This window comes from Dermochelys coriacea, chromosome 1 (genome assembly GCF_009764565.3).
Source record: "Dermochelys coriacea isolate rDerCor1 chromosome 1, rDerCor1.pri.v4, whole genome shotgun sequence".
In the NCBI taxonomy this organism is placed as follows: domain Eukaryota; kingdom Metazoa; phylum Chordata; order Testudines; family Dermochelyidae; genus Dermochelys; species Dermochelys coriacea.
The window spans coordinates 66,512,550-66,538,600 of NC_050068.2; the positions used below are offsets into that span (position 1 = coordinate 66,512,550).

At 40.0% G+C, this 26,051-nt stretch overlaps 1 protein-coding gene across 3 annotated transcripts in view; it reads left to right on the forward strand.

The window, feature by feature from the left end:
- Positions 1-26,051, forward strand: part of PCDH17 (protocadherin 17) — a 106,255-nt gene that overhangs the window by 72,170 nt on the left and 8,034 nt on the right. The window contains exons 4-5 of one of the 3 annotated variants that reach the window (XM_038383257.2): positions 2,367-2,450; positions 18,441-18,515. The exons of 1 other annotated variant lie outside the window; for it this stretch is intronic. In XM_038383257.2, the coding sequence (XP_038239185.1) occupies positions 2,367-2,450; positions 18,441-18,515 (159 nt within the window). The remainder of the gene's footprint in view (positions 1-2,366; positions 2,451-18,440; positions 18,516-26,051) is intronic. One more of the 3 variants, XM_038383277.2, reaches the window with a different exon arrangement.

A 26,051-nucleotide genomic window follows, 5' to 3' on the forward strand; every position in this document is an offset into this window, starting at 1 on the left:
GTAACGCAAATTGTCAGTGGAACCCAACATAGAATAAAAATTGCACGCTGCAAAGCAAACCGGAAAAAGATTAAAATCAACATTTTGTATAACAGCCTGCCAAGAAATTTGGAGAGAATACACAAAGGTGTCCACAAATACTGTATAACAAACTGTGATAATATTAAAACAAAAACCATATTCCAACATAAAAAGCCTTTCTCAGTCCTGAGAGCACAAACTTGATGAACTATTAATTCATAACCTTGTGGATAAAATATTCTATTTTAAATTATTAAGAATGATTTGGATCCATCTTGTTTACAATAATTTAGTATTCACTGGATAATCTCAGTTGAGATATTTACTAAAACCTGAAGATAGGAGTATCGAATTGCTCTAGCACACATTTTTCCAGAATCTGCTGTGTTTTATGCACTTGTGATCCATCATATGTAAGATGAGATCCCTCCTAACAATTTCTATCTAATATCCTCTTTTGACTTCAGTGACTTCAATCGCTTCTTCATTGTTTTTACCCTTTTATTCTAATATGGATACAGTGAAGATTAATTAGACCATTTTGTTGTTTTTCTTAGTTAGCTCCTACTTTTTACAACATATTTTTCACTTGTACATTGGAATTAGGACCCCTTATTCATCCTAATAAATGATCTCTTTGAAAATTCATGGAAAACGGAGCATGTTATACCACTCTCTGTTTGCATGGAGGAGCTGTGTGTTTCAGAGGACCTTTTGGACAGAGCGAACACTTGTCAGTGTAACATTTTTCACCTTTTTTTAGGTTGAATGTCAAGTGCTCCTTACTGAAATGAAGTATTACAAAATGAGAAGTATTTATCAGAGAAGCATGACTACTTTTAAGATATATAGTGGTTTTATGTCGAATTTAGAAAGGCAAAAATAAGCCTGTTGGAGAAAAGAGAACATTTATGAATACTGAAAGACCTATATAAAGACTCTCTTTAAACGCTCTGGAAAACTCACTGGAGTATCAATTTGACTGTGGTAACAAGATGACTCATAGATTAATTGCTTTTGCTTCAACAAAACAAATAACATGCCTTTCACTCTGCTCTTTGATGTGCTGAATATCATAATAGGAGCCTTATAAACATGTGCATATCCCAGAATTACTTTCAGGTGCTTCCATATGTTGTGAGAGCACACTTTAAGAGCAGGATAGAAACATACACAAATTAAACAAGAAGCAGAAAGAAAGAAAGAAAGAAAGAAAGAAAGAAAGAAAGAAAGAAAGAAAGAAAGAAAGAAAGAAAGAAAGAAAGAAAGAAAGAAAAAGAAAACATCTGCAGGGCAACAGTGCAAAAAATGTTTAAGCTGCCTACTCAACCTGTTTTATGCTGGAATTCTGCATAATTATGTTACAGAGGAGGGGGAAACAACAGATGTTGAATAAAGATTGAAAGTAAGAAAATGAGATTGTTCAAAATAAAAAAAATTAAAAAGGAGCTACAGTTGCTCTCAGCTAGACAATTTTTTGGCAGGACTTTTAGACAGCAATCTATTTCTCAAATTCATTGCCCATTTCAGTAAGATTAATGTAAAAGTGTTTCTTTTTAAGTCTGATCATTTGAACAATTATACAGCTTCAGTAATCCCCAAGTCAATCTTTCAGAAAACAGCTGAATGTTTCCTCAAGCAATTTCATAAACTAGATTAACTGAATTAGATATCAGGTCAAAAAAACTGCAAGTACTTTGCATGAGTAGGTGTTTTTTTTCCCTATTAGCTTATGTAATTAATTGTTTTTACTTTCTGTACAAATATTTAAATAATCAATAGATTGAACAGTTGTTCCCAATCTTTGTGGGATAAATGCCATTAAACTATACTAAAACTTTTTATTTTTTTTAATGTCACCTTTCAGACATCCCCCCACACACCTCAGACATTAGAGCAAAGGCAATACTTTTACTTGAAAGAGAGTGGGTCCCATTTTTTCCTCTCATTAGTGGATAATTTCTGACTTTGACTATTAGCACATTGCTATCTTGAAGTTGCTGTCAATAGTGAGCCCGGTATAGCCAAAATGGAGTGCTGAATGATTCATACAGAGAAAACACACTATTATCTGAAACTATTTGAATCACCACTATGACACTCCCACTATCATTTGCACATAGAATAATTTACCCATTGACTTCAATGGGAGTTTTTCCTGAGTAGATCCGAGGCCTCATGCATTTCTGTGACACTGCTGCCCTACTCTTAGAGATGGTCATTCAAAAAGGTTGTTTTATACAAAAGCAGAGACCATTTGGGGAGCGGGATTCAGAATTGAAATGGACCCTTTTCCCAACATTTTATTTTTCTACTTGTTAACTAAAAATATTTTATTTTTCAAGCATTCCCGACTTTGCTTTCCTTTGCTATCCTCACCCTACACACCATCACAAGTAGACTTCAGTCTGTTGATCTGCTTCTGCCAGGTGAGCAAATACTTCATCTGCTAGCTGTCTTCTCTTGTGATCAGAATTTTACATGTAAGATTATGAATCTTCCTAGGTTTATTTTTTAAAGCTATGGCGCAGAACTTGATAAGACTGTATTATTTCTTAAAGGGCTTATAAGTAACATGATGAAGAAAGAGACTGCAGATTTGTATGCATTTTATATTCCAGAAGAGTTGAACCAAAATTTCATCTGAATAATATTCAAAGTTAAATCACTCTGCCTTATTATATTTGCATTAGTCCTGACAGAACTTTATAAAAGGTAGGATGCAATGCAGAGAGGGTAGAGGTATGAAAGAAATGAAAATGTATCTGTGTGTGTGTGTGTACGTTTTCTGGGCATGCTCTTACTGCAGACTTTCACTGAAATTTATCAGACGTGAATATCCATAGTTCAACACTGTAACACATTTAATACTGCAAGTCTACTACTACCACCAATCTCTGTAGAAATTGTATGGTTCACAAGCACCAGCATGTTGATGGATCTGTCTGTGAAATCAGGACAAATTTTTCTTATGATTCATTTTTGCCACAGATAAGTCGTAAAACTAAGGCAGCAGATTGATGGGGGTTTAGGTTTTCTGCACTTGTTTTAAACAGTAGATGTAGAACAGGTTCTTCTGTTTTATAGCCTGGAGCTAAACTGTCAACATAAAAGATGTTCGGACTTAATATCTGAGAGCCAGGCAGAAGAATTTCTTCCTACTTTTTTTAGAGCAGATTAACCGCCACACAATATAGCTCATTACTGCCTAGTGTAAATTTATTGAAAAGGCAGTTTTTGCTAAAGTACATGAAATACTTTATCTATTCATTATCTGCTTTATTGCAAGACGCAGAAATCAGCTGGAGAGGATTCTCCAGCAGCTCAGAGAAGAAAGATATTCACTCAAATCACTGTCTGTCTGAGAAGATTTCTGCATCTGTCCAAAACTTATTGGGCTTGAAACATTATTCTTCCATTTTGCGTGAAAGTGAGAGAGAGATCAAGAAAGAGATTGACATATATATACCCACTCACTGTCACACTTGATGTCACATGATGGTGGTTAGAAATCATTTTGATTTATTAAATCTGTAATTAAAGAAGAAAAGAGTTGAAATGATGATCACATGCAGAGTAACATAACTAAAGAAATAACTGTTCAGGTTTTGCCACGTTTGATGAATATTCTTCTGGTTTGTGAGTTTCTAGTAATTAATGAAAAGGGTGACCTCTATAGAAATCAGTATATCATTTTGTTATTATACCTATGTCATCTCACAAAAGCACATCACATCATTTTTTTCTGAGTTTGAAAATAGCCTGTGAAACAGTGGAATGAAAAAGAAAACAAAGTAAATGATTTTTAACAAATAACAGCATTTGTCATCATCAGCAGCTTATACCTAGTAGAAACTGCCTTCTTTTTTGTAGTTGTTTTCCATGTTCCTCATGTATATTTTTTTCTAGGCGTGCAGATGCCCAAGACAATAGAAGCCAAATCCTGCTCTCTTTACCCTTGCAAAACTCCCATTGAGCCAGTTCTTGAGAGGTGCAGAACAACTACAACTTTGAGGGGGTCTAAGAGAATTGTAGTTGCTCAGTACCTCTGAAAATTCAGCCCATTCATTTTCTCAAGGTAGATTTACTCCCAGTTTTATATGACAGAATTTAACATGAAGTGTTTGCTTTAATTCTTTAAAAGAAAAGGAGTACTTGTGGCACCTTAGAGACTAACAAATTTATTTGAGCATAAGCTTTCGTGAGCTACAGCTCACTTCATCGGATGCCTGCTGTAGCTCACGAAAGCTTATGCTCAAATAAATTTGTTAGTCTCTAAGGTGCCACAGGTACTCCTTTTCTTTTTGCGAATACAGACTAACACGGCTGCTACTCTGAAACCTTTAATTCTTTATTACTGATAAAGCTAAATGGAGAAAAATACTTGCTGGGTATTTTTGATAAAGCTAAATGGGGGGAAAGTTGTGCTTAAATGCTTTGTTGTTTAGCTTTCATTGGAAATGAAACATCCTTTGTTAGCTTTTGCATTGCATAGGATTTTCTTTTAATTTTGCTTGATGTCAGTTTTAAAAAATCCACCTGTGCTTAACCACAGCCCTTTATCAAAGCAATACGCTGATCTTGCAGGGATTTGTGATTGAACAGTGGGAAAGGCAGCAACTTACTCAAAAGGTGGATTGGGCATTTTCTGTAACCACTCAATGTTTGGGCGGAGTTGTTTTTAGTTTTTTTGCTCTTAAGTAAGGCAGGTATATGTCAGACATCCTATTTACTGCCTCTGTGTATTAGTCTGTGTATACTGTGTGTGCATGTGTAAAGGTTTTTGTCTTTATTTTTTCAGAATGACCTCTGAATAAATAATTTTTTTAGTGAATGGTGTTTTTCAATTTATGTAAAAAAAAAAGGCATAATTAAGGTTGTTAAGTATAAAGTTTGCCTTACCTTGACATTTGTCCCACATTGAAATTCTTACCTAAAGGGCTCCATTCATGAGTGTGCTTTCCTTTTTAAACAAATCATTTTTGCCACTTAAAATTATATTTTAAAAATAGCACCTAAATTACTGGAGAGCCAAAGTTTATGAACCAGTGGGTCTAGAGCAGGGGTCGGCAACCTCTGGCATGTGTGCCAAAGACGGCACGCGAGCCGATGTTTAATGGCATGCTGCTGCCTGCCGAGTCCAAGCCACCGGCCCCACTCAGCCCCCTGCTGAACCTAAGCCGGGACCCTGGCAGGCAGCAGCGAGTCATTAAAAATCCTGCCTGTCCCGGCTTGCTCTTCTCCGCGCCCTGCCCCCCGGCTGGCTGCTGCTGTAGGGCAGGCGAGCTTCCCCCTTCCCCGCCTCTTCCCCCAGCATGTAGCGTTCCTGCCCCTCCTCTTCTCCCTCCCTGCCGCCCATCAGCTGATGACCCTTGCAAGGGAGGGGGAGAAGTGGAGCCGCAGCGCGATCGCTGCTCCAGGGAGGAGGTGGGGACGGGGTCGTTGGGACGGTAGATGGAATCAGGGCATAAGCCCTGCAGCCCCATGCTGTGAACTGCTCTGGGTAGGGGGCTGGGAGCACCCCCACGATCCCAGCTCACACCCCCAGCCCTCTGCCCTGATCCCTGCACCCCCCTTACACACCCCCAGCCCTCTGCCCTGACCCCTGCACCCCCCACACACCCAGCCCTCTGCCCTGACCCCTGCACCTCCCACACACCCCAGCCTCCTGCCCTGACTCCTGCACCTCCCCATGACCCCAGCCATGACTCCAGTACCCCCCACACATACCCAACCCTCCTACACCCCCTGCCCTGACTCCTGCACCCCCCTCACATGCCCCAGCCCCCTGCCCTGACTCCTGCACCCCCCACACATACCCAGCCCCCTCCTACCCCATGTCCTGATTCTTGCATCTCTCACATTTGCACCCCCACCCTGAGCACAAAACGGGAGCTCTTGCACCCCCCCATCCCCCATATTCCCACCTGCACCCCTCACACCAAATAGGAGCTGCCTAGGTAAGCACTCCACACCCAAACCCCAATCCTGAGCCCCCTCCCTCATTCTAGCTCCTGGCCAGACCGTACACCCCAACCCCCAGCCTGCTCCTTTACCCCCAGCCCTGTGCTCAGTGCACTCCCCCCCTCAGCTCAGTGCAGAGAGAGAGAGAGAGAGGAAGAGAATGAGCTAAAGCCAAGGAGAAGGTAGGTACCCACTCTGTGTGGGCAGGGCCAGGATCCCAGATTGGCAGGGGGCCGACAGCCGGGACCCTGGCTGGCAGGAGTCGGCGGACTGAACCCCAGACCAGCAGCAGGCTGAGCCGCTCAGCCCACTGCCGGTCTGGGGTCCCAGCCGCCAGCCCCACTCAGCCCACTGCCGGTCTGGGGTTCTGGCTGCTAGCCCCTTGCCAGCCAGGTCACGGCCCCAGGCCCCACTCAGTCTGCTGCCAACCTAGGTGAACAGAACCCCAGGCTGGCAGCGGGCTGAATGGGCTGGTGGTGTAAGATCAGCATTTTAATTTAATTTTAAATGAAGCTTCTTAAACATTTTGAAAACCTTGTTTACTTCACATATGACAATAGTTTAGTTATATAATATATAGACTTATAGAGAGACCTTCTAAAAAAATGTTAAAATATATTTCTGGTACGCAAAACCTTAAATTAAAGTGAATAAATGAAGACTCGGCACACCACTTCTGAAAGGTTGCCGACCCCTTGTCTAGAGATTGTGGGTCTTGCATTCTAGAGAATGATGAGTCAGAATTTGCAGTCCAGGGGATTCAGACAAAACTCTCATTATTGTCAATGGTACTGTTGCCCAAATCAAGACTGTAGGATTGGGCCTTACGTGTATGCTCTGGTTTGTTTGCTGTAAGACCCATAGTATGTTGGGTATCTGTTTTTTAATAGCATTATGTTTTAAGTAGATGTAAGTACCTCAGACTCTTATGGCCAGCCCTGTCTTAGATTCTCTGTCAGCTCTTGCTGCTTTCTTGCCCTGTACCATTATGGATCAGAGATGGTTTGCTGTTCTCCACGTCTGGACAATGCCATTAGGGGCCCCATAGACCAATCTCTAGCATCAGTGATACTCTCTACCTTCATGTAGGATAGGATTATAAGCAAGTTTCTTTAAATTAACTCTTCTTTCCTGTCTACTTGGTGGATGCAAGGTGTTTCATTAACCATTTGCAAATTTCTTGCCGAGTGATTCAGCCCAGCTGAGCATGACAAGTTATAGCATGTCATCCAAGAAATTTAAAAACCGTGTTCCTGAAAACATGAGTGTGAGAAATAGCAGATATCACAAATAAAAACTCTTTTATATAAGATTTCATTATGAAAATAGGCTGAGTTCTATTTGCCACAGAAACAAAGACAATCCATTTGAATGTTTGGCTCTGCAGTTTTGCATATATTTGATAGCAGAATTGTCTGCAAAGGATATTTTCCCACTTTGCCATGAGAAGAGCTAAGAAGTCAGTATTTAGGATCTAAGTCCAAAACCTTCAAATGTTTGGATCTAAAGGTTCAAATCTATATCTATATTTAGGCACCTCAATCCACATTAGGTGCTTGAATACACACTTAGTTGACTAACCTTAGAAACCCATATTTGAACATTTTAGCCAATTTTGATTAGTTAGTTAGTTTATGGTAGCACTCATGATGGGCACTTTCCCAGGCATTCCAGAATGGAAAGTTCTTGCTCAAGCAGCTCCCAGTCTCAGGACAGATAGATAGGTTGACAGAGGTTAGGAAAAGAAGAGGAATAAAGAGGGAGATATATTATGGCCAGTCCTGTCTATCTATCTGTCCTGAGACTGTGAGCTGCTTGGGCAAGAACTTTCCATTCTTGAATGCCTGAGGAAATAATTACAAGGATTGATGGATAGATAGATAGATAGATATCCCTGTATATTATATATATACAATAACCCTGTATTTACTTGTATTTATATATGCAAGAGGGATATATATTGATATATATAGTCAACTAAGAATTGTAGACAGTATATTAGATGTAGGTCTTCAAAAGAGAATTAAATGTGGGAAGAGTAGTGGTCTTTCAGATGAGTTCAAGGAGGTCATGGGAGGGGGGCATGGAAGAAGGGAGAGGCATTTATGCAAGAAGCTGACAAAGGGGTGGTCAAGATTTGAAGGGAAGAGTGATGTGATCAAATCAAATTGCAAGCAAGACCACTAGTACTGCTGAATATGAGGGCCTGAATGCAAAATTTGGTTTGTGATCACTGAAAGAGTGTATATATATAATAAATGGGGCAGCGGGACTTTATTTTTTCTGTCCCAAACTCTTGATCCTTTCTGTGATTTTGGTGGGTAATTCCCAGGTAGATTTGCATTGAGAGGAGCATGCTAGAGAGAAATCGCTGCATACTCATTACCCTCTTCTGCTCATTACCTTCTCCACTCCTACCTGCATGCCACAGAATCATGGCTCTCACATTCCACTAAGAGGCCTCCCTTAAAGCAGAAGGAAAACACAGCAAATCCTATCAGAGGTTTAGAAACTCTTAAAGCAGATTTTGCTCCATGTAACAGAGAGTAAAAGCTGGTCCTCAAAGTATTTATTTGCTACTAAATTATCACTTTTATTCATGGTCTGTGTTCCTCACAATAGATGTTCTCCACTTTCCTTGTGCCACCTCATAGCTCCTTGTTAATTTATCCTCTGTCTATGATTCTTCAGTTGCTGTCATAGGGATCTCTAAAGCTGCTTGTTAAGAGAAAGCATTTTAACAGATGCCCTTGCACATTGGGATGAATGTATTATGGATACAGAATTGTCTTCACACTTCTTACAATCACCTTTTTCACCTGCTCAAGCAGTGAACACCTCTGGCTTGTTGTCAGTTCACTTGATTGCAGCTTGGGAGGTGTACAGGGTCAAAGCAAGTCTTGTATCTTATGTTCTGTCATGCAAGTCTTGTGAGCTTTATTCCCATACTCCCAATTTTGATATGGCTTCTTTGTGCTTTTAAAATTACAGTATAGGAATAGCATAATTAAATCTTTTTCATCCATTTGTAGGATAACGTTTTATCCCCATAATATATATCCTTAATATCCTTGTGAATTTAACATATACATATGTGAAGCTGATCTCAATATGATAAATTTCAGAGAGATGTGATAAATTGACTTTATTTTTTACCTTTACCTGCCTAACCTGCCCCCTGAAACTAGTCCCTTTCCCGGGGACTTATTCAAACTGTCCAGCCCTGCAAGCCTTTCTAACAGCCATCATTATTTTAAGTCTACCCATCAAACAGAAATTTCCTCCTTCCCAAAACTCACCTTTGCCCAAATTGTGATAGGCAAGATTCAACTCTCCACCAGTAACAACTTTTCTGTGTATAAAAATGTCATTAGCATAGGCCCCAATTCAGTAAGGTACTTAAGCACATGCCTACTTTTAAGCATATAAGTATTCTCAATGAATTCAAGATAGAAATTTGCTTCCCTTTTAAAGACTGTAAACGAGGAAAGACAAAAGTAAAATTCATGTGTTGCTGTACAACAAAGTCAAAGGGACTTGCTCAGAGAGCTCCCAGCATGGCTTGTGAGCATGAAAACATACACAATAAACGGCCAAGATGTTTATTGTCTTTCTTTGCTCTGACCCAAACACTTGATCCTTTCCGTGATTTTGGTGGATGGTCCTAAGTATTAGGCAGACCAAAAAAATTCTAAATGCTAGCTTGGCAAGTCAGGCATTTCAGCTCCTAGCCCATTACTGTATTTGAAGATCTTCTTGTGGCCTTTTAGAAGGATTTTAACTCTCTATATAAATCTATCCTCAAAGATCTCAGGTTCCCCACTGTAGCCCTTCGTGATTCAATTTATCTCTCAAAAATTGTCGCTTAGTAGTTGTTTTTTTATTTTAATTTATGGGTGTTATGGAGGGAGGAATAGAGAAAGTGAATAAGTTAACTTTAATGTTTTGACTTATGTAACCCAGAAAGTTACTTTTAATATGATTTTTTTTAGGTAGTGTAGCTCTACAGGTGATATCTACCAAATGGAACTTTGTACAAGGCATATCTGGAACTATAAATCTGATTAAAAGAAACATCTTTGCTCAAATTGCTTTCCACCCTTAAAAGAACGCTTCTTTAGATCCTTACAGTGATCTCCTTCTCTTGGACTCCTATCCATCTTGCTTAGTTTAACTTAACTGGCAATCTTAGCTCCCTCCATGGAATTGGTTCCATGAATATGATGAATAGTCTCAAGAGCAGAGAATGTCATTAAGCAAGCTGAATTTAACCCTTTCCTTTTAACACCGTCTTTTGGGACTCCCAAATCCTACTGGCAGGCACTGATTGCTGAATAATAAGCAGTAGGGGATTAGCTGCATCTGTATTGACTGTGTCTTTGGAGAATGCTACCAGTAACACCAATTCTGTTTGTCTACCACTAGGAAATGAACAAAGGAAATGTGTTAGAAGCAAAATATGAACAAGAGGATTTAGCATGGTAAACAGGTGCATATCCCTGTAGAAATCAGATAGCAAAGCAGAGAGAGAAATCCTAATAGGAAAATGTTTCTTACAGCTTATAACTGGTTGGATTTAATAGGCGTACTTTCCTTGACCTCCTGTACAGGATTACAGCTTTGCTAGAAGGAAGACTTGAATTTTAGATGTGTTCATCCATGTCATCAAAGATGCATGTTATCATCAGAGCTAGAGTTGACTAGCAGTGACACTGAAAGCATTTAGAAAACTCTATGCTTTCCCCTTCAAAATCAGAAAATACAAAGCAACAGAAATGCAAATACTGTAGTTAATAATCCTCTGTGTTTGAAATACTTTATTCTCCATTTTTGTCCTCATTAGATTTATAGTTTGGGATTGAAGAGGCCACTATACTCAAAGACGACATTTGCTGAATGTTTTATAAAAGATATGCTACCAATAAGAAAAATAAAATAAAAAATGATTTTGTATAACTTTCACTTATTAAATGCTACAGCTCAGATTTTCTTGGAAAAAAAGAGACTGAATATGAACAGTCTATACGAAATGAGTTTTGATTGCCTATTTCTATTAAATATTAGAGAAGACATTTTATATTTCATATATAATTTCCTCTCCCCTCTCTGTTTTCCATTTTGAAGTTCAGAATACCTAAAGTCACTTTTTCTACTGGAGAACAGTTAATTGGTTAAAGAGTTACCTTTTCTTTATTCATGTCTATTGGCCTTTTTCATATTTCTTTTCTTATGTCTTTTTACTTCAGCGCTTATCTTTTTTTAATTTTCGTTCCAGTTTCTCATTCTACAGGCTGCCAATACATAGCCCCGAAGATACTGTAGATGTTAGTTTCAATACTCTGTCCAGAGGGTCACTAAGCCTCTGAAACACTCCCTGAAGGTGTGCAGATGCATTGAACTGTGGCTGCAAATGTTGGAGGCAGATCTGAGCATCCAGCTGCCACTGAATTCACTTGAACATGATGTAGTGTCTGAAAGTATCCAAAGTAATATATCATAGGAACATTTTGTAATGCAGGTGCACTCTACAGGATTGCTGTCTCTGTTTACACTTGATTGTGTTTTAAGAAATTAGCTGCTAAATATGTGATGTCAACTCATCAGAAGGGCTGAGGCTTATGTATTACAGTGAGGATTATTGACAATGTGGAAACCTTTGTTTATCCCCAACTCTGGCTCCCTAAGAAGTACTCTTATTGAATCACATAGTTAAACTGCTAATTTATTTACATAAATGATATTTGAGTTTATGTTCGAAAGCCAAAGACCTAATGGAAAGAAAGAGGTCAGGCCTCTTGAGGCTTTGAAATAGGAATTTCTGGCTCAGAGTGCATTGCTAGCAATACCAAGAGGGGAACAGTGATATATCACAATGGATATTGCAGGTACATTGTTCTAGTCAAGTAACTTCTCTATTTTTCTGTTAGAAAAGAGAAAAGCTGCATATAACAGATCTCCCTCCTGCCCAGCTATTACTGGTGGTGAGCCCGGTTACTTAAAGTTGAAGTTTAAAATCCAAAGCTAGTGGTTATACAATACCAGGAGAGGCAGACAGTCATGGAAAAACCTGTAAATAAACATGGGTTAAGACTTACTTTATAAAAAACAAAAGTTAAATTGTATACTTCTGATAGTGTCTACCACAGTTCTGTAGGTAGATAGACAAGGAGGTGGAAAGCACCTTTATTTTTGTATGGAAATAACTATGTGGAAGAAAAGGTTAAATCTTGTTTTGATGAGTATGCTAAGTAAATATGACATAGAAGTCATATTGTGAATATGTATATGTACCACCAAGGTGTCATTTTACAGCGTGACTTTTTTTCCACCAGAACGAACACTTAAGAGCCTATAGACTTGTGGAGGAAAATGGATAATCATAAGCATTACAAAAATAAAGACCTTGAGCAGTTATAGTGTTTGTTGTTATGATTTATGAGGGATGTCAAATTTCTAGCATGTTACAGATTTTTGTGCTCCTTTGCAAGAAGAATTCATTTTTATTAAAGTTATACACAAATTTTTCATCTGGAATTAAGATAATTGCTAATGTCGCCATTTCCTCTGATGCAAACATTAGCACAGAGATTCAGATAATTTCAGATTAGGCATTCCTCTTGTTTGTGTGTTTTGCTTTAGTTTTAGTTTTGTACAATTGCATCAGTATTTTAATGGACCACTATTCTGCATGAACTACCAGACCAGAGGTCTGGACATGACATAGGCTTGGAATTTTTCAAAATGCTAAAAAATCTGAGATCAGGTGCTTTGCCTAGGTATTGCAGTCTTTTGCCAGTAGCGAGCTGAATATTACACTAAGCTGTAGAGTACCCGTGCAGCTCACCCGAAACCATTAATGGGCGTAACTTCAAAATGACTGCTCTCCTGCCTTGCCAGTCAGTTAGGTTCTAGGAAGGCTGATATGGGTGAAGAAGGGAGGAATGGAAATCAAAAAAGAAAAATGAGAACAAATGGGAAATGAAGTTCCAGTTCAAGCATTTCCTAATGGAAACAGCACTGAATTTGATTAAGCAGCTATGAGAAGTACCAAATATCATACTACAAAAAGACCACTGTTTCTATTTAGAAGGTAGAAATAATCTATTTTGTTGACAGCCATGATGCAGAGCAAATTCTGTCTGCAAACCCTGCCAGTAATGTAACAGTAATTCTCCAACATAACATTTGTCCTTTTACTTATATATTTTGTATTAAATATCCAGAGCAGAGATTTTCACATAATCATACTAGGGACAATTAAGTCTATTTTTACATAGAGATGGATGCCATGTGTATATGTGTAGCAGTTACACTGAAAGCATATGCATGATACCAGCTTTACAAATACTTGGGCTCCCTAGGCACTAGATAATTTTGAGCTAAGGGAGGGAATGTTTTTCATGATACAACGTTTTTTTCCTTGGTGGTAGCAAATTAATTGCTTTGTATGCATCTTCAGCTGGAACTGCATAGAGTCACTTGAAAACTTGACAAATAAGTTTAAAGCTCTGCCATTGTATCATTTCAGCTAAATTACATGCCTGAAACCTATGAAGCATGGTGTGTGATGTACCTGTACAGTAGCAGGTAGCACAAAGAAAAAAATTTAGAGTTCTCTTTCTCTTAAGAACAATTTTTTACTTCCTTAACTCCTTATGTGATTTTTCCTACTGAAGGACAAGTATAGTTACATGTGGTGCTACTTATCCATTTTGGCCCCTTAATAGTCAAAGCAACATTTTTCATTACAAGAAAAATAAAGCAAATCAATGTCTTATTCAGAAGTCCATTGGTCACTTTTAGAACCATCAGACAACGTTTGGGGATTAGTTGTTTCAGATCCCTGTTATATTTTATTCTAAGCTCCAAATGATTCAGACAGCTGAGCCAAAAAACCCCACAGAAGTCCCTCACCTTTTCTTTCCATGCACACAGAAAGACTAAGAGCAGAGGTCTAATATAAAACAAAAGCAAATTAAGGTTTAGTACAAATCATATATGAAGTTCTGTATTAATTATATCAAAGCAAAAGGCTTCAGGAAACCAAATTGGCTCTCTGAATAGCCCAAGATAGTTCATAATGTTTACATGTCTACAACTAGATTGGTCATCTTTCTAAATATTTGCACCCAGGTCTGCCTAAATGAAAGGCTCTATCATTAATGGAGTGGAGATTTTCTCCCAAGGAATCCATGGACAGACAGACATATTGTGTGATTTATCTTTAAGAGAAATGATGAGGCTTCCTCAGTAGTCTTAAGGGCAGCAGTAGCATCTACCTGCTTTGCCTGAGCTGTTTTTTTTAGACTGTGGAATGTCTTACTGTAGCTCCTCCTTAATAAAGCATGAGGATAAAGTAGTAGACAACGTCTCTCAGAACAATTGGGCTAACAGCATCTTCCATTTTGGTTGCGCCTGTGGATGCCCTTTGGCTTCTTGACCAGTTCTGTAGTATGTAATGCAGTTTCTTAAAGGAATATGATTCAAATTGTAGGAAGCTAATGGCCAGGCAAAGTAGCTTCTAACCAAATCCAGGGAGGTTTAGGAAACCTGTGGACAAGTAATGGCAAAATCTTTAGGGGAAAAAACCCATAGAGACTACAAGTCTTGCTGTAAAACAGAAAGCCATTTTGTTATGGCACAGTACTCAAACAGATCTCTGTAACAGATGAAGATGCAACAAGTTCAAAGGTGATGGGTACCAAGGTGACTCAGCTGCTTATTTCAACACATGCAAATCAGAGGAACAGAGAAAGTTCCTCAAACAGAGAATTTTAAGGTCTATATTCTATTCTAATTATGATCCTCAAAGTATTAAAAAACAGTACAATCTGGGACTTGAAGCTCTTGATCAGGCATCTGGAGAAATTAAAGTTCAACATGAAGACTCTAAAAGTCATCTTCAAACAGAATCTCTTAGTGATTTTTTAAAATTATTATTTGACTGTGAACCTGGAAAAAATCTAACTGCATCTCTCTGTGTTCCCAATAGTCTATGCCAAAATTCTCATAGTCACAGAGGCAGCTTTCAGACAAAGGGGCATCTTTGTTTATTCTCTCTTCAATTATCTTGTAATGGAGCATCACTCAGGCAGAAAGCCAAGGATGATATTTTTGTGACACTCAAAATCATAGAAGAATGTGGATTCCTCATAAATTGGGATAAGTGAGAACTCCATCCAGGAAATCTCTGACTTGAAGGCACTAATAATACAATAAAACATAAAGTCAGCAATTGGCAAAATCATAGTCGATGGTGCCATTTAGTCAAACAGTAATGTCCCCTGCTGGTTATCCTGACCTAGGTCAAATCCCAGATGAGGCATTTCCTACACCTTCCTACAAAAACATCTCTAAACACAGATCCAAAGTTAGGTTTCCTCAGAGATCTCAGCCTACTATGTAGCAAGGGAGAGGTTTGTGGTGATCTGATAGCTGAATCTTGGCAAGCAGAAGTAGCAATGATGGCCTTCAGGAGGAATGGAAAAACATTCAGCCTCCCACGAAGATTAAGGTGTATGACGACAGCATAATATTAACCTTTTGAAACAGAAAGTGATATTCAGTTGGTTTCCCCTATCAGTAGAGAACAGACATGATCTTTCCCTGGCAGAAAAAGAGTTTTTAAATGTAACATTAGTGCTTGATGGCAAAAATGTGAGAGAAATGGTAATTTTTTTCACATTTGGTAAGATGGTGGTCCAAAAGTGGCCAAAATTAGGATATATGTCCTGGATTCAGATTGTATTTGTGTCTATGTAAGGGTGCATGGCCAATTCTCTTTATCAATCTCTGAGGGAGGCCATGCCTCCTCAGTCACACCTTTGTTGCAGCACTCACTCAGAAGGGAATTAGCTGTCTTTAAAGCTGAGGCCACCTGACCTGGGCCAAGCAGCACCAAGTGTAGGTGCCCAGGCCCTTAGGCGGTTTGGGGCACCACCAAGTGAGGGGCTCTGGACAGCAGTCAGGGCAAGTGCAACCAAGTTTATAAGTCCAGGCCCTCTGGCAGGACGGGTCAGCAAACAAGTAGGAGGTTCTGACCTATAGTCAGGACAGAGAAGCAACAGTCAAGCATCCTGACTTTGGCAGACTGCAGACAAATGCAGTCCACGTGGTCTACAGTGTGGAGGCTGCTGCCCCAGGGTTGGGGTGGCAGGGGATGAGGGGACTGGGTCCCAGCCCAGGGCCCTAACAGTGGTGAAATGGTCCGCAACGAGGTGAGTGGGTCTCTTCCCGCAACACGCGGATCTAGTATCAGGCCAAAGCCCAACCGACTGTCATCTAGTTCTCATGGACTACTTCCTACTTTCCCATTGATGGATACCTCATTCCATGGGTGTCCTTCATCTCCTTGCAGTAGGTGACCAGTAGCATCCCCAGCAGCTCCTTGGTATCTTGGTTGACCGGCAGCTCTGGAAAGTCCTTGGTATGGCCCGGGTTCTCTTTGGGCTCCAGTAGGAAGCAGAATGCAGATATCTATCTCCCGCAGTGGCTCCAGCCCAACTGAGCTGCAGGACCTGCCTTTTATACTTCCACTTCTTGTCCCACCCCTCAGCTTCTGGCAGGGCAGGCATGACCTTCCTGGCTTTGCAACCCAAGGGGCGGCTTGTGGTCCCTCCTTGTCAATCTCTGAGGGAGGCCACACCTCCTCATCATAGTCTACCATGTATAAAGGATTGAGTATCTATTGACAAACTTTAAGGTATTGATCCTGCAATAGGCAAACCCATTCTCACAGAACCCTACTGACTTCAGTCTGTCACAACCAAAGAGAAGTGATGACGTACTCTGAACAGCAGGGCTGTTAAACAGGTATATAAATGAGAGAGAATCCTTCAGAAAGCCATCATGTCAACAGTGCCACATAGCAGTCAGACATGGCCTTTAAAAATATCTGCCATCCCCAAACTTTTAATATGGTGTATCTCAGCTTACAAAGCAAAAGGCTCCTCTTCTGGCTATAAATGTAAAGACTGTATGTTAAGCTAATTGATAGTTTATGAACAATAGTTCATGTGGTAATATAAAGCTAACCACTGGTGCTTCGTTATGTGTCAGTAAGGGATATAGCAACATTTATTTATTTTAAAAAAAATTGGTATGTTCAGAAAGGATCAAGAGTCTGATCATGTTTTCATTACCTTTGTCTGTCCTCCCTCATTCTTTGCTTTTATTTCTCATAGTCACTTGTTGCCTCTTCTCTCTAACTAAATTGTAAATTCTTTGGAGCAGGGACTGGCTATTACTATTTGTTTGTATGGTGTCCAGCACAATGGGGCCTTGATCTTGACTGGGCTTCTAAAGACTACCACAATAGATACGAACATAACTCAAAAGAGAATTTGAATTTTATCAATTATTCGTAAATAATTATACAAATTCAATAAAATTTCTGAACTAGAATAATCCCATCTCATTGAAATAATGTTGATAAAATCGCATTGTATGATTTATGGACCTGCCTTTGACAAAGAATAGAAAAATGTGTTAGTCTGAAAATGTCCTTCTAACAGATCCACAGATCTGTCCTATTAATTACTGCAGTCATATTTCTCTTCTTTTCCAGGAAGAAAATACCTTAAATACCTTAAAGTTTGTCACTATAGTTACAGTTTAAATGCTAATAGTTTATCAATTTAGGCCAACTGTTTAGGCAATGCAAACCACCAGCTAGTCTCTTGCTGGGGATTTTCTCAGCAAGCATAGAGCTGGAATAGCTGGCTCTTATATTTTCCTCCCTGCAGCCCTGGCTCAGGGAGTATTTTGGTGGAGATTTGGGGGACAGCCAGAGTGTGCTGTGTTCTGTCTATCCACAGCTGGCATTTGGTCCACTGGTGAGCAAATTAAAGCAGATTCTAGCCCCTCTCAGGGTTGGTTCAAAGGCAGAGAACTAGGGAGCCAAAACTGGTTGCTCGTTTTCTATTTCTTTTTTCCCCTTTCTTGAGTTGTCCTGTGTGAAGGAGGGGATATATCCTTTTCTAAACATTTCCCTAGGCTCAGACAGACCTCCTATCCTGCTCACTTGGGGCTCTGAAACACTGGTAGGGAAGCAGGTACCATGGACCATCCAGAAAGACTCTCTCTTCCCTTCCCTCTGATGCAGCAGGTGGCCAGCTATCAGAGCTGTTCCTGAGGATAAATGAGAAACTGATCCCCTTGCCCCCACTGCAGAATGGGAGGGCTGATTTAAGCTCTTCAACTGACAAATTACAGGATATGTCTCCGGGAACACATTATCAATTCACAGTCAAGTATAAATATTCTTATTAACGCCGTCACCCTCAAGGAAACACAGTTTAGAGTCTCAGGGGCCACTAGTGGTGCCAGGACCACATGTTTTACCCCCCCTCTGGTTTAGACAGTATTTTTTCTGCTGAGGAAGTGTTCACATTGGTGGGCTTTGGGGAAGTGGAGCCTATCTCTGTCTGTGACTCACAGATCTGGTTTGCCTCCAGAACAGCAAGGCAGAGGCCAAAGACCCATTGTTGGGATCTGTGGACCAGCCCGCTGTGAGGAAGGAAAATTTTCAGGTAACAAGTACATTTTCTTATATTTGCACTGCCTCTAAAAATATGTAAGACTGACACTAACTCTTTCACAGATTTCAAAGCATACTTTAATGTACTGTATGTAATCATCCTCTCAGCCCCACAATATTTTTGCAATGTTTATGGACTAACACAGCAGTGATGAACTAGGACTAAATATACAGGCCCACCACCTTTTAATTGCCTTTCTAACATTTTATGCCATATCAATGTTAGAAATATCCTTACCTTGTTTCCAGGAAAACCAGAGGGAAACTCTGTATAAGGGTAATAATCTTCAGGTGTTGATAGTTGTAATATCAGAAGAAAAGCCCACAAGAGTTAAGAGGTTTAAAAAAACAGGAATCCATTTTAGTTCTACTGTCAATCATCGTTCTAATCTAAGCAAATTGCTTTGCCTAAATTTAAAGGAAGCCTTTAAACAGACAAGCCAATATAAATATGCAGATTGCAAACAGCTCTGTTTAATAAATGCAAGCATGTGCAGAGAACTATTTGTTTACCTCTGCTTATCTATGTCAAAAGCAATTGTAATTAAACAGGAATCCAACCTCAGAAGTAGTACTTTAGTTGATTGTTCTCATCAGAAGTGTCATATAATCCTAGTGTTTAGGGCATTTCAGAGAAATCATTATTTTTTGTCTCTAATAGATGCCTACCAATAAATAGTTCTTTCAGGTTACAACATTTTTAAGTAAAGGTAATTGTCTCCCTCAAATCAAAAGTGAGACACAATTTCATATTAATTCTAGAAGGTTTTCTAATCCAATTACAGGAATTACTAGATGTAGTTCTTAAGAGAGAGTTATTGATATCTCTTTTGGGAAAATATATACAGTCAAGTGTTCAGCTATTTATATATATGTGTACATAAATATAGGCATTCAATATTTAATATGTATGTCAAAATGTTAAAATAGTGTATAAAAGTTAGTGCATTCCATTGGTCTAAAATAAATGCTGATTTTTCACTTTGCATAATTTTGTATGCAACAAGACTGAAAATATGTGATTTCAAGAGTCCTGTAGTTATTTCATTTTTGAATTCTATATATAACCATTTTCAGTAATGAATATACAAAACCAAGGGTCAAATGAGTTCAGCTTCTAGGAAAGTCCATGTGAACTTTGTGCATGCACCCAAAGACAAATCTTTCCCCCCTTAATATGTAATAAAGCTCAGAAAAAACATTGTTCACTATGTAATGCAGTAGAAAATAGGACATTTCACAAGCAAGAGGTGGACTGTAATAGCGTTATCTAAAGCCACATGCTTTAAGAACAGGTAGATATAAACTTTGGGCCCAGTTCTGTAAACCCTTTCTCATTTGAATAGCCCTGCTCACAAGAGCAGTATCATTGACTTCAGCTGGACTGTGCATACCATTAAGGATTTGTAGGATTGTACCTTTTTTTTAATCTTTAGCATTTATAAAGGTGAACAAGGTAAAACAGGTAGATTAGAATGTGGCAGCATCCAGAGAGGATAGGTAACGGGTGAAATCTTGGCTCTATGAAAGTCAATGGCAAAATTGGTTTCAGAGTAGCAGCCGTGTTAGTCTGTATTCGCAAAAAAGAAAAGGAGTACTTGTGGCACCTTAGAGACTAACAAATTTATTTGAGCATAAGCTTTCGTGAGCTACAGCTCACTTCATCGGATGCATTCGGTGGAAAATACAGTGGGGAGTTTTATATATACACACAGAGAACATGAAACATGAATGGGTTTTATCATACACACTATAAGGAGAGTGATCACTTAAGATGAGCTATTACCAGCAGGAAGGAGGGGGGAAAGGAGAAAAACCTTTTGTGGCGATAATCAAGGTGGGCCATTTCCAGCAGTTAACAAGAACGTCTGAGGAACAGTAGGGGGTCGGGTGGGGGGAGAAATAATATGGGAAAATAGTTTTACTTTATGTAATGACCCATCCACTCCCAGTCTCTATTCAAGCCTAAGTTAATTGTATCCAGTTTGTAAATTAATTCCAATTCAACAGTCTCTCGTTGGAGTCTGTTTTTGAAGTTTTTTGTTGAAGGATAGCCACTCTCAGGTCTGTAATCGTGTGACTGGAGAGATTGAAGTGTTCTCTGACTGTTTTTTGAATATTATAATTCTTGACATCTGATTTGTGTCCATTTATTCTTTTACATAGAGACTGTCCAGTTTGACCAATGTACATGGCAGAGGGGCATTGCTGGCACATGATGGCATATATCACATTGGTAGATGCGCAGGTGAACAAGCCTCTGATAGTGTGGCTGATGTGATTAGGTCTTATGATGGTGTCCCCTGAATAGATATGTGGACAGAGTTGGGCTTTGTTGCAAGGATAGGTTCCTGGGTTAGTGGTTCTGTTATGTGATGTGTGGTTGCTGGTGAGTATTTGCTTCAGGTTGGGGGGCTGTCTGTAAGCAAGGACTGGCCTGTCTCCCACGATCTCTGAGAGTGATGGGTCGTCCTTCAGGATAGGTTGTAGATCCTTGATGATGCGTTGGAGAGGTTTTAGTTGGAAGCTGAAGGTGATGGCTAGTGGCATTCTGTTATTTTCTTTGTTGGGCCTGTCCTGTAGTAGGTGACTTCTGGGTACTCTTCTGGCTCTGTCAATCTGTTTCTTCATTTCAGCAGGTGGGTATTGTAGTTGTAAAAATGCATGATAGAGATCTTGTAGGTGTTTGTCTCTGTCTGAGGGGTTGGAGCAAATGCGGTTATATCGTAGAGCTTGGCTGTAGACAATGGATCGTGTGGTGTGATCTGGATGAAAACTAGAGGCATGTAGGTAGGAATAGCGGTCAGTAGGTTTCCGATATAGGGTGGTGTTTATTTGACTTTGTCCTCACCCATAACTATTTCACATTTGGGGACAATGTATACCTTCAAATCAGCAGCACTGCAATGGGTACCCGCTTGGCCCCACAGTATGCCAACATTTTTATGGCTGACTTAGAACAATGCTTCCTCAGCTCTCGTCCCCTAATGCCCCTACTCTACTTGTGTTACATTGATGACATCTTCATCATCTGGAACCAAGGAAAAGAAGCCCTTGAGGAATTCCACCATGATTTCAACAATTTCCATCCCACCATCAATCTCAGCCTGGACCAGACCACACAAGAGATCCATTTCCTGGACACTATGGTGCTAATAAGCGATGGTCACATAAACACCACCCTATATCGGGAATTGTGGTTTGGTTTTGTTTGATTTTATATAATTTCTTATATGTAAGTGAAGTCAGCTTCCACACAAAAACACACAAACATGAACATATTACATTACATAATTTGACACAAACTGTAGTGACCTGGAGATTATAAACATAGCATATAAGTTGTTTCTTTGCAGTTGTATTTTTATGTTTGGTCTTTTATTTTTAAAGTAATTTAAAATAGAATCTAAGAGTCAATTAAAGTGAAGTAGTATTTGTGAAGTTAGGTTAGCTATACTGAATCATTGTTAGAAGCAAAAAACTTTAATTATATTAAATTCACCTTGAGATAATTAAGAAGACATTTAAGAGTTAATGAGTCAAATTATGATTTCCCTTTTTTTTGCCATATGAAAGAAGTCAGCAATATGAACCCACCAATTAGTTATCATGGTAGTGCAGTGTATTTGTGCTGTAAAGAGAACAGTGGCACCATTTTTATTTTATTCTGTTTTATGAGGACTGTGAGGAAAGAGTAAGGAATTAGAGAAAGAACCACAGAAATGCATCTTTCATTTTAAGATTAGATCAAATGACCATTTTTTGCATTGTTTTTTGTTGTAGATGTAGCATATTTTTGATCAAATATATATCTTGCATTGTACAGTCTACATTTTGCCAGCATGACTTCATCCTGGGCTATCTTAGCTCTCTTTCTGCTACAGATTTCCAATCTAGGTGACTGTCGTTTGCCAGGTAGCTTGTTTCCTTTTCTTTCAATGGTTGATAATTTAGCAGGTCTGTTTTAGGATTTGTTCTCCCTAACGTGCATAAAGCACTTCTGATAGTTTACCCATAAAGCTCCAGAGATTGAGGAAAGTCTCCAGGCTGCTGCTGTTTATTGTACACACTTGGACTGTTAAGGGTTTATTTTCAACAAGAGGTAGACAAGTAGAGATAAAGACCAACGGTGCATATCACCCTTCCAGTTCATCTTGCTGTACAAGTATGACCAATTTTATATATTTATTTTTACCTTTAAATTGATTCTGTTTTCTCATAAATACTAATTTGGCCCTTGGTGGTGATAGTTCACTTTGTGTTTATAGTTTCTGCTTCTAGTACAAAAGTGGCTGTTCGATTTTCTTCACTGTCTTCTAACAGCAGCAGTCAAAATTATAGGCTAATGGTGAGGTGAGCAGCTTATAATGTATGATAATCAATAGTCCAAATCTGCTTCCTATGATGCGACATAAAAGAGTGAAGTAAAAAGCTACAGATTTTCAGCAGTGCAAAAGCTCATGTACTGCTGGTGGTTTTCCCTTCAAGGTCAACTTGTATTTTTTTCCTCACAAAACTGTTCTCTCCTTTTTTTGCTTTATATTTAATTCAGTCAGTGCTAGGATGTCCAGAGAACAAAAATGGAAGACTAGTCAATACTGCAAATATGAATGCAAGTATAAAAGCAGCTTTAGCCAATTCAGGAAACTAGAGGGGAAAGATAAATATGATATATAAAGATAAGTATTCATTTTATTTAAAGGGATTGCCAAGTCTAATAGATCTTAGATTTTTCTTTGTGTATTTATTGGAACAACTAGTGTGTAATAGTTACATGCATATGTATGTAAACACTTATATGTATGCACACACATATATTCATAAAGGTTGACAATTTCAAAGCTGACTAGAGAACTTAGCCACATAAGTCATATTGAAGTTAATGGGAGTTATGTAAAGTCCTCTAGTCGGCTTTGAAAATCTCAACCATGTTTTTTTTTCTATACGTTACAGATAGAGCCCTATATGGATACAAAAGTTGTAGGGCCTTAGCTATAAAATTTGAATCCACACCTATCCCCAATCAGCAAAAATGGTTCGCATCTGCAAGTGTGAATATCTGCAGATATAAAGTGGATATCTGCGAATTTGCAGGGTTTTAGTTACAGACAGAGTGTATAGTGAGATCTATAGTTAACAGAATGCATAGTGAGACCTATAGTTAACATTGCATAAGTGCTCCATTTTATTTTCAGTCTTATTATATATTTGGTCTTTTATCTTTGAATGGTTTGTTCTCAGTCCAAGCACTACTGTTTTTGTTTAAAAAATAAGTAAAACTGGTTCAGCCATTTTTGAGAATGGGAGGCAATGAGAAAAAAAATACAACTTTCGTATTTGAAAATTTCCAATTCCCATTTTCAAAAATGGATGAAACATTATTACTTTTTTTTAAAAAGTAATCCTTAGAACAAAACAGCCGGATTTCAGCCCAAGAGTTAAAAGACCAAAAATATTATAAGACTGAAAATATTGTTTAGATTGGAACACTTATGGAATGTTAGGTATAGGTAAGGCTGTGAGGTTGTCATGGAGATCACGGAAGTCATGGATTCCGTGACTTTCTGTGACTTCCGTGACTTCTCCAGCGCCTGGTGTGGCTGACCCCAGGGCTGCCCAAGCAGCTGGGCCAGCCCCAGGGCCAGCCTCACCAACCACTGCTGGGGCAATCTTGGGCCACCACGCCTCCCAGCAGCAGCCGGAGTTTGAGTGTGGGAAGGGGCTCAGGGCTGGGATTTGGGGTGCGGTTAGGGGTGAGAGCTCTGGGAGGCGCTTACCTGGAGGGGCTCCCAGGAAGTGGCAACATCCCCCTGCCTCAGCTCCTAAGTGGAGGCGTGGCCAATGGGCTCTGCACACTACCTCCGCCTGCAAGTACCACCCCCACAGCTCATTGGCCGTGGTTCCCAGCTAATGGGAGATGTGGAGCCGGCACTCTGGGTGGAGGCAGCGCATAGAGCTGCCTGGCCACGCCTCCACCTAGGAGCTGAGGGAGGGGGATGTCGCCACTTCCGGGGAGGCACAGAGCCAGGTAAAGAGCCTGCCAGCTCTGCCAACTGTACCTTCCAACTGCACCCCCCAGCACCAGTGGGGGTCCCAGGCTGCATGCCACCCCCCACCCCCCACACCAGCGGGGGTCCAGGCCACTCCCCTCAGCACCAGTGGGGATCCCAGGCTGCCTCCCCATCACCACCTGCGGCGCCCCTGGGCTGCCAGCCCCACCAAGATTTAGTCAGGGATATATAGTACAAGTCGTGGACAGGTCACGGGCCCTGAATTTTTGTTTACTGTCCGTGACTTTTACCCTAAAAATACCCGTGACTAAAATGTAGCCTTAACTTTAGGTCTTGCTGTGAACATTTTAGTTGTTAAAAACTTGAAATTTAACAGAGTTATAATTTCTTCTTTGTAGATGTGCATTTTAGTAGTTTCAGAAAAGTTGGCAGTGATTTGTTAAAGTTATAAGTGTCTTAAAATAGTTGGCAAATATGCACTGATTTTTAAAATATGACCTACTATCAGTGTCTGCCAGTCTTCTATGGTCTCTGTGCACATATATCTATGTTAAGAAAGTTCAGAGAGAGAGCTGCCTTTTTCCATATGAATGAAAGTGTGTAAGAAGGGACATAGGGCCTACCTGCTTTGATAGAATGATTGCCCCACTTCTTCCCCACCCCCGAGCGCATCCCGTCCCTGCTTTTCCTCCCCATCTCTCCCTCAATTCCTCCCCCTCCCTCACAGCTGTTCAGCGGCATGCAAGAGGTCCTGAGAAGAAACAGAGATGGGGCATGCTGCGGGAGGGGGTGGAATTATGTCTGGGGCCACCGGCCCCACTGATCAGCTCCTCCTCCTCCCTCTCTAATTTCGTCTCTTCCCTCCCAGTGCCTCCTGTACGCCTGGGAACAGCTGTTCAGCGGTGTGCAGAAAGTGCTGGGAAGGAGAGGGAAGAGCGGGAGGAAGTGAATTCAGGGTAGGGGGTGGAATCATGTCCGGGGCCACTGTCCCCACTGCTCAACTCCTTCCCCACCCTCCCAGTGCATCCTGCACGCCTGGGAACAATTGTTGCCTGGCGTGCAGGAGGCGCTGAGAGAGAGGGGAAAGAGTTGAGGGGAAGAAGTTGATCAGTGGGGTCGGCGGACCACCTGGAGAACCCTCGCTGACCCCCAGGGGTCCGGGGACCCCAGTTTGAGAAACAATGCTCTAGCAGGTTGATGGAAGTTTTATTTTGTTTGGTTTGAGGTTTTTTGGTTTGGTTTGGTTTGAGATTTTTTCACTTTTTTTGGTCAGCCATTTATTTTTCATTTGGTTCTTTTGAAGCTGCTTTTGGGGTTGAAATTTTCAAGCAGTTCTAACAGAGATAGACTAATTGGTGAAATGCAGGTGTAAGAAAAATGTAATTTATCTGTGTGGCTCTGCATTTTTATCACCAGGCAATTGTCACTACATTTTTTATGTGTGTATGGACACGTGTGTATGGGCACCATCTTTACTTTGCCCCATTCCCCATACACTAAGAAGAGTGTCCAACTTC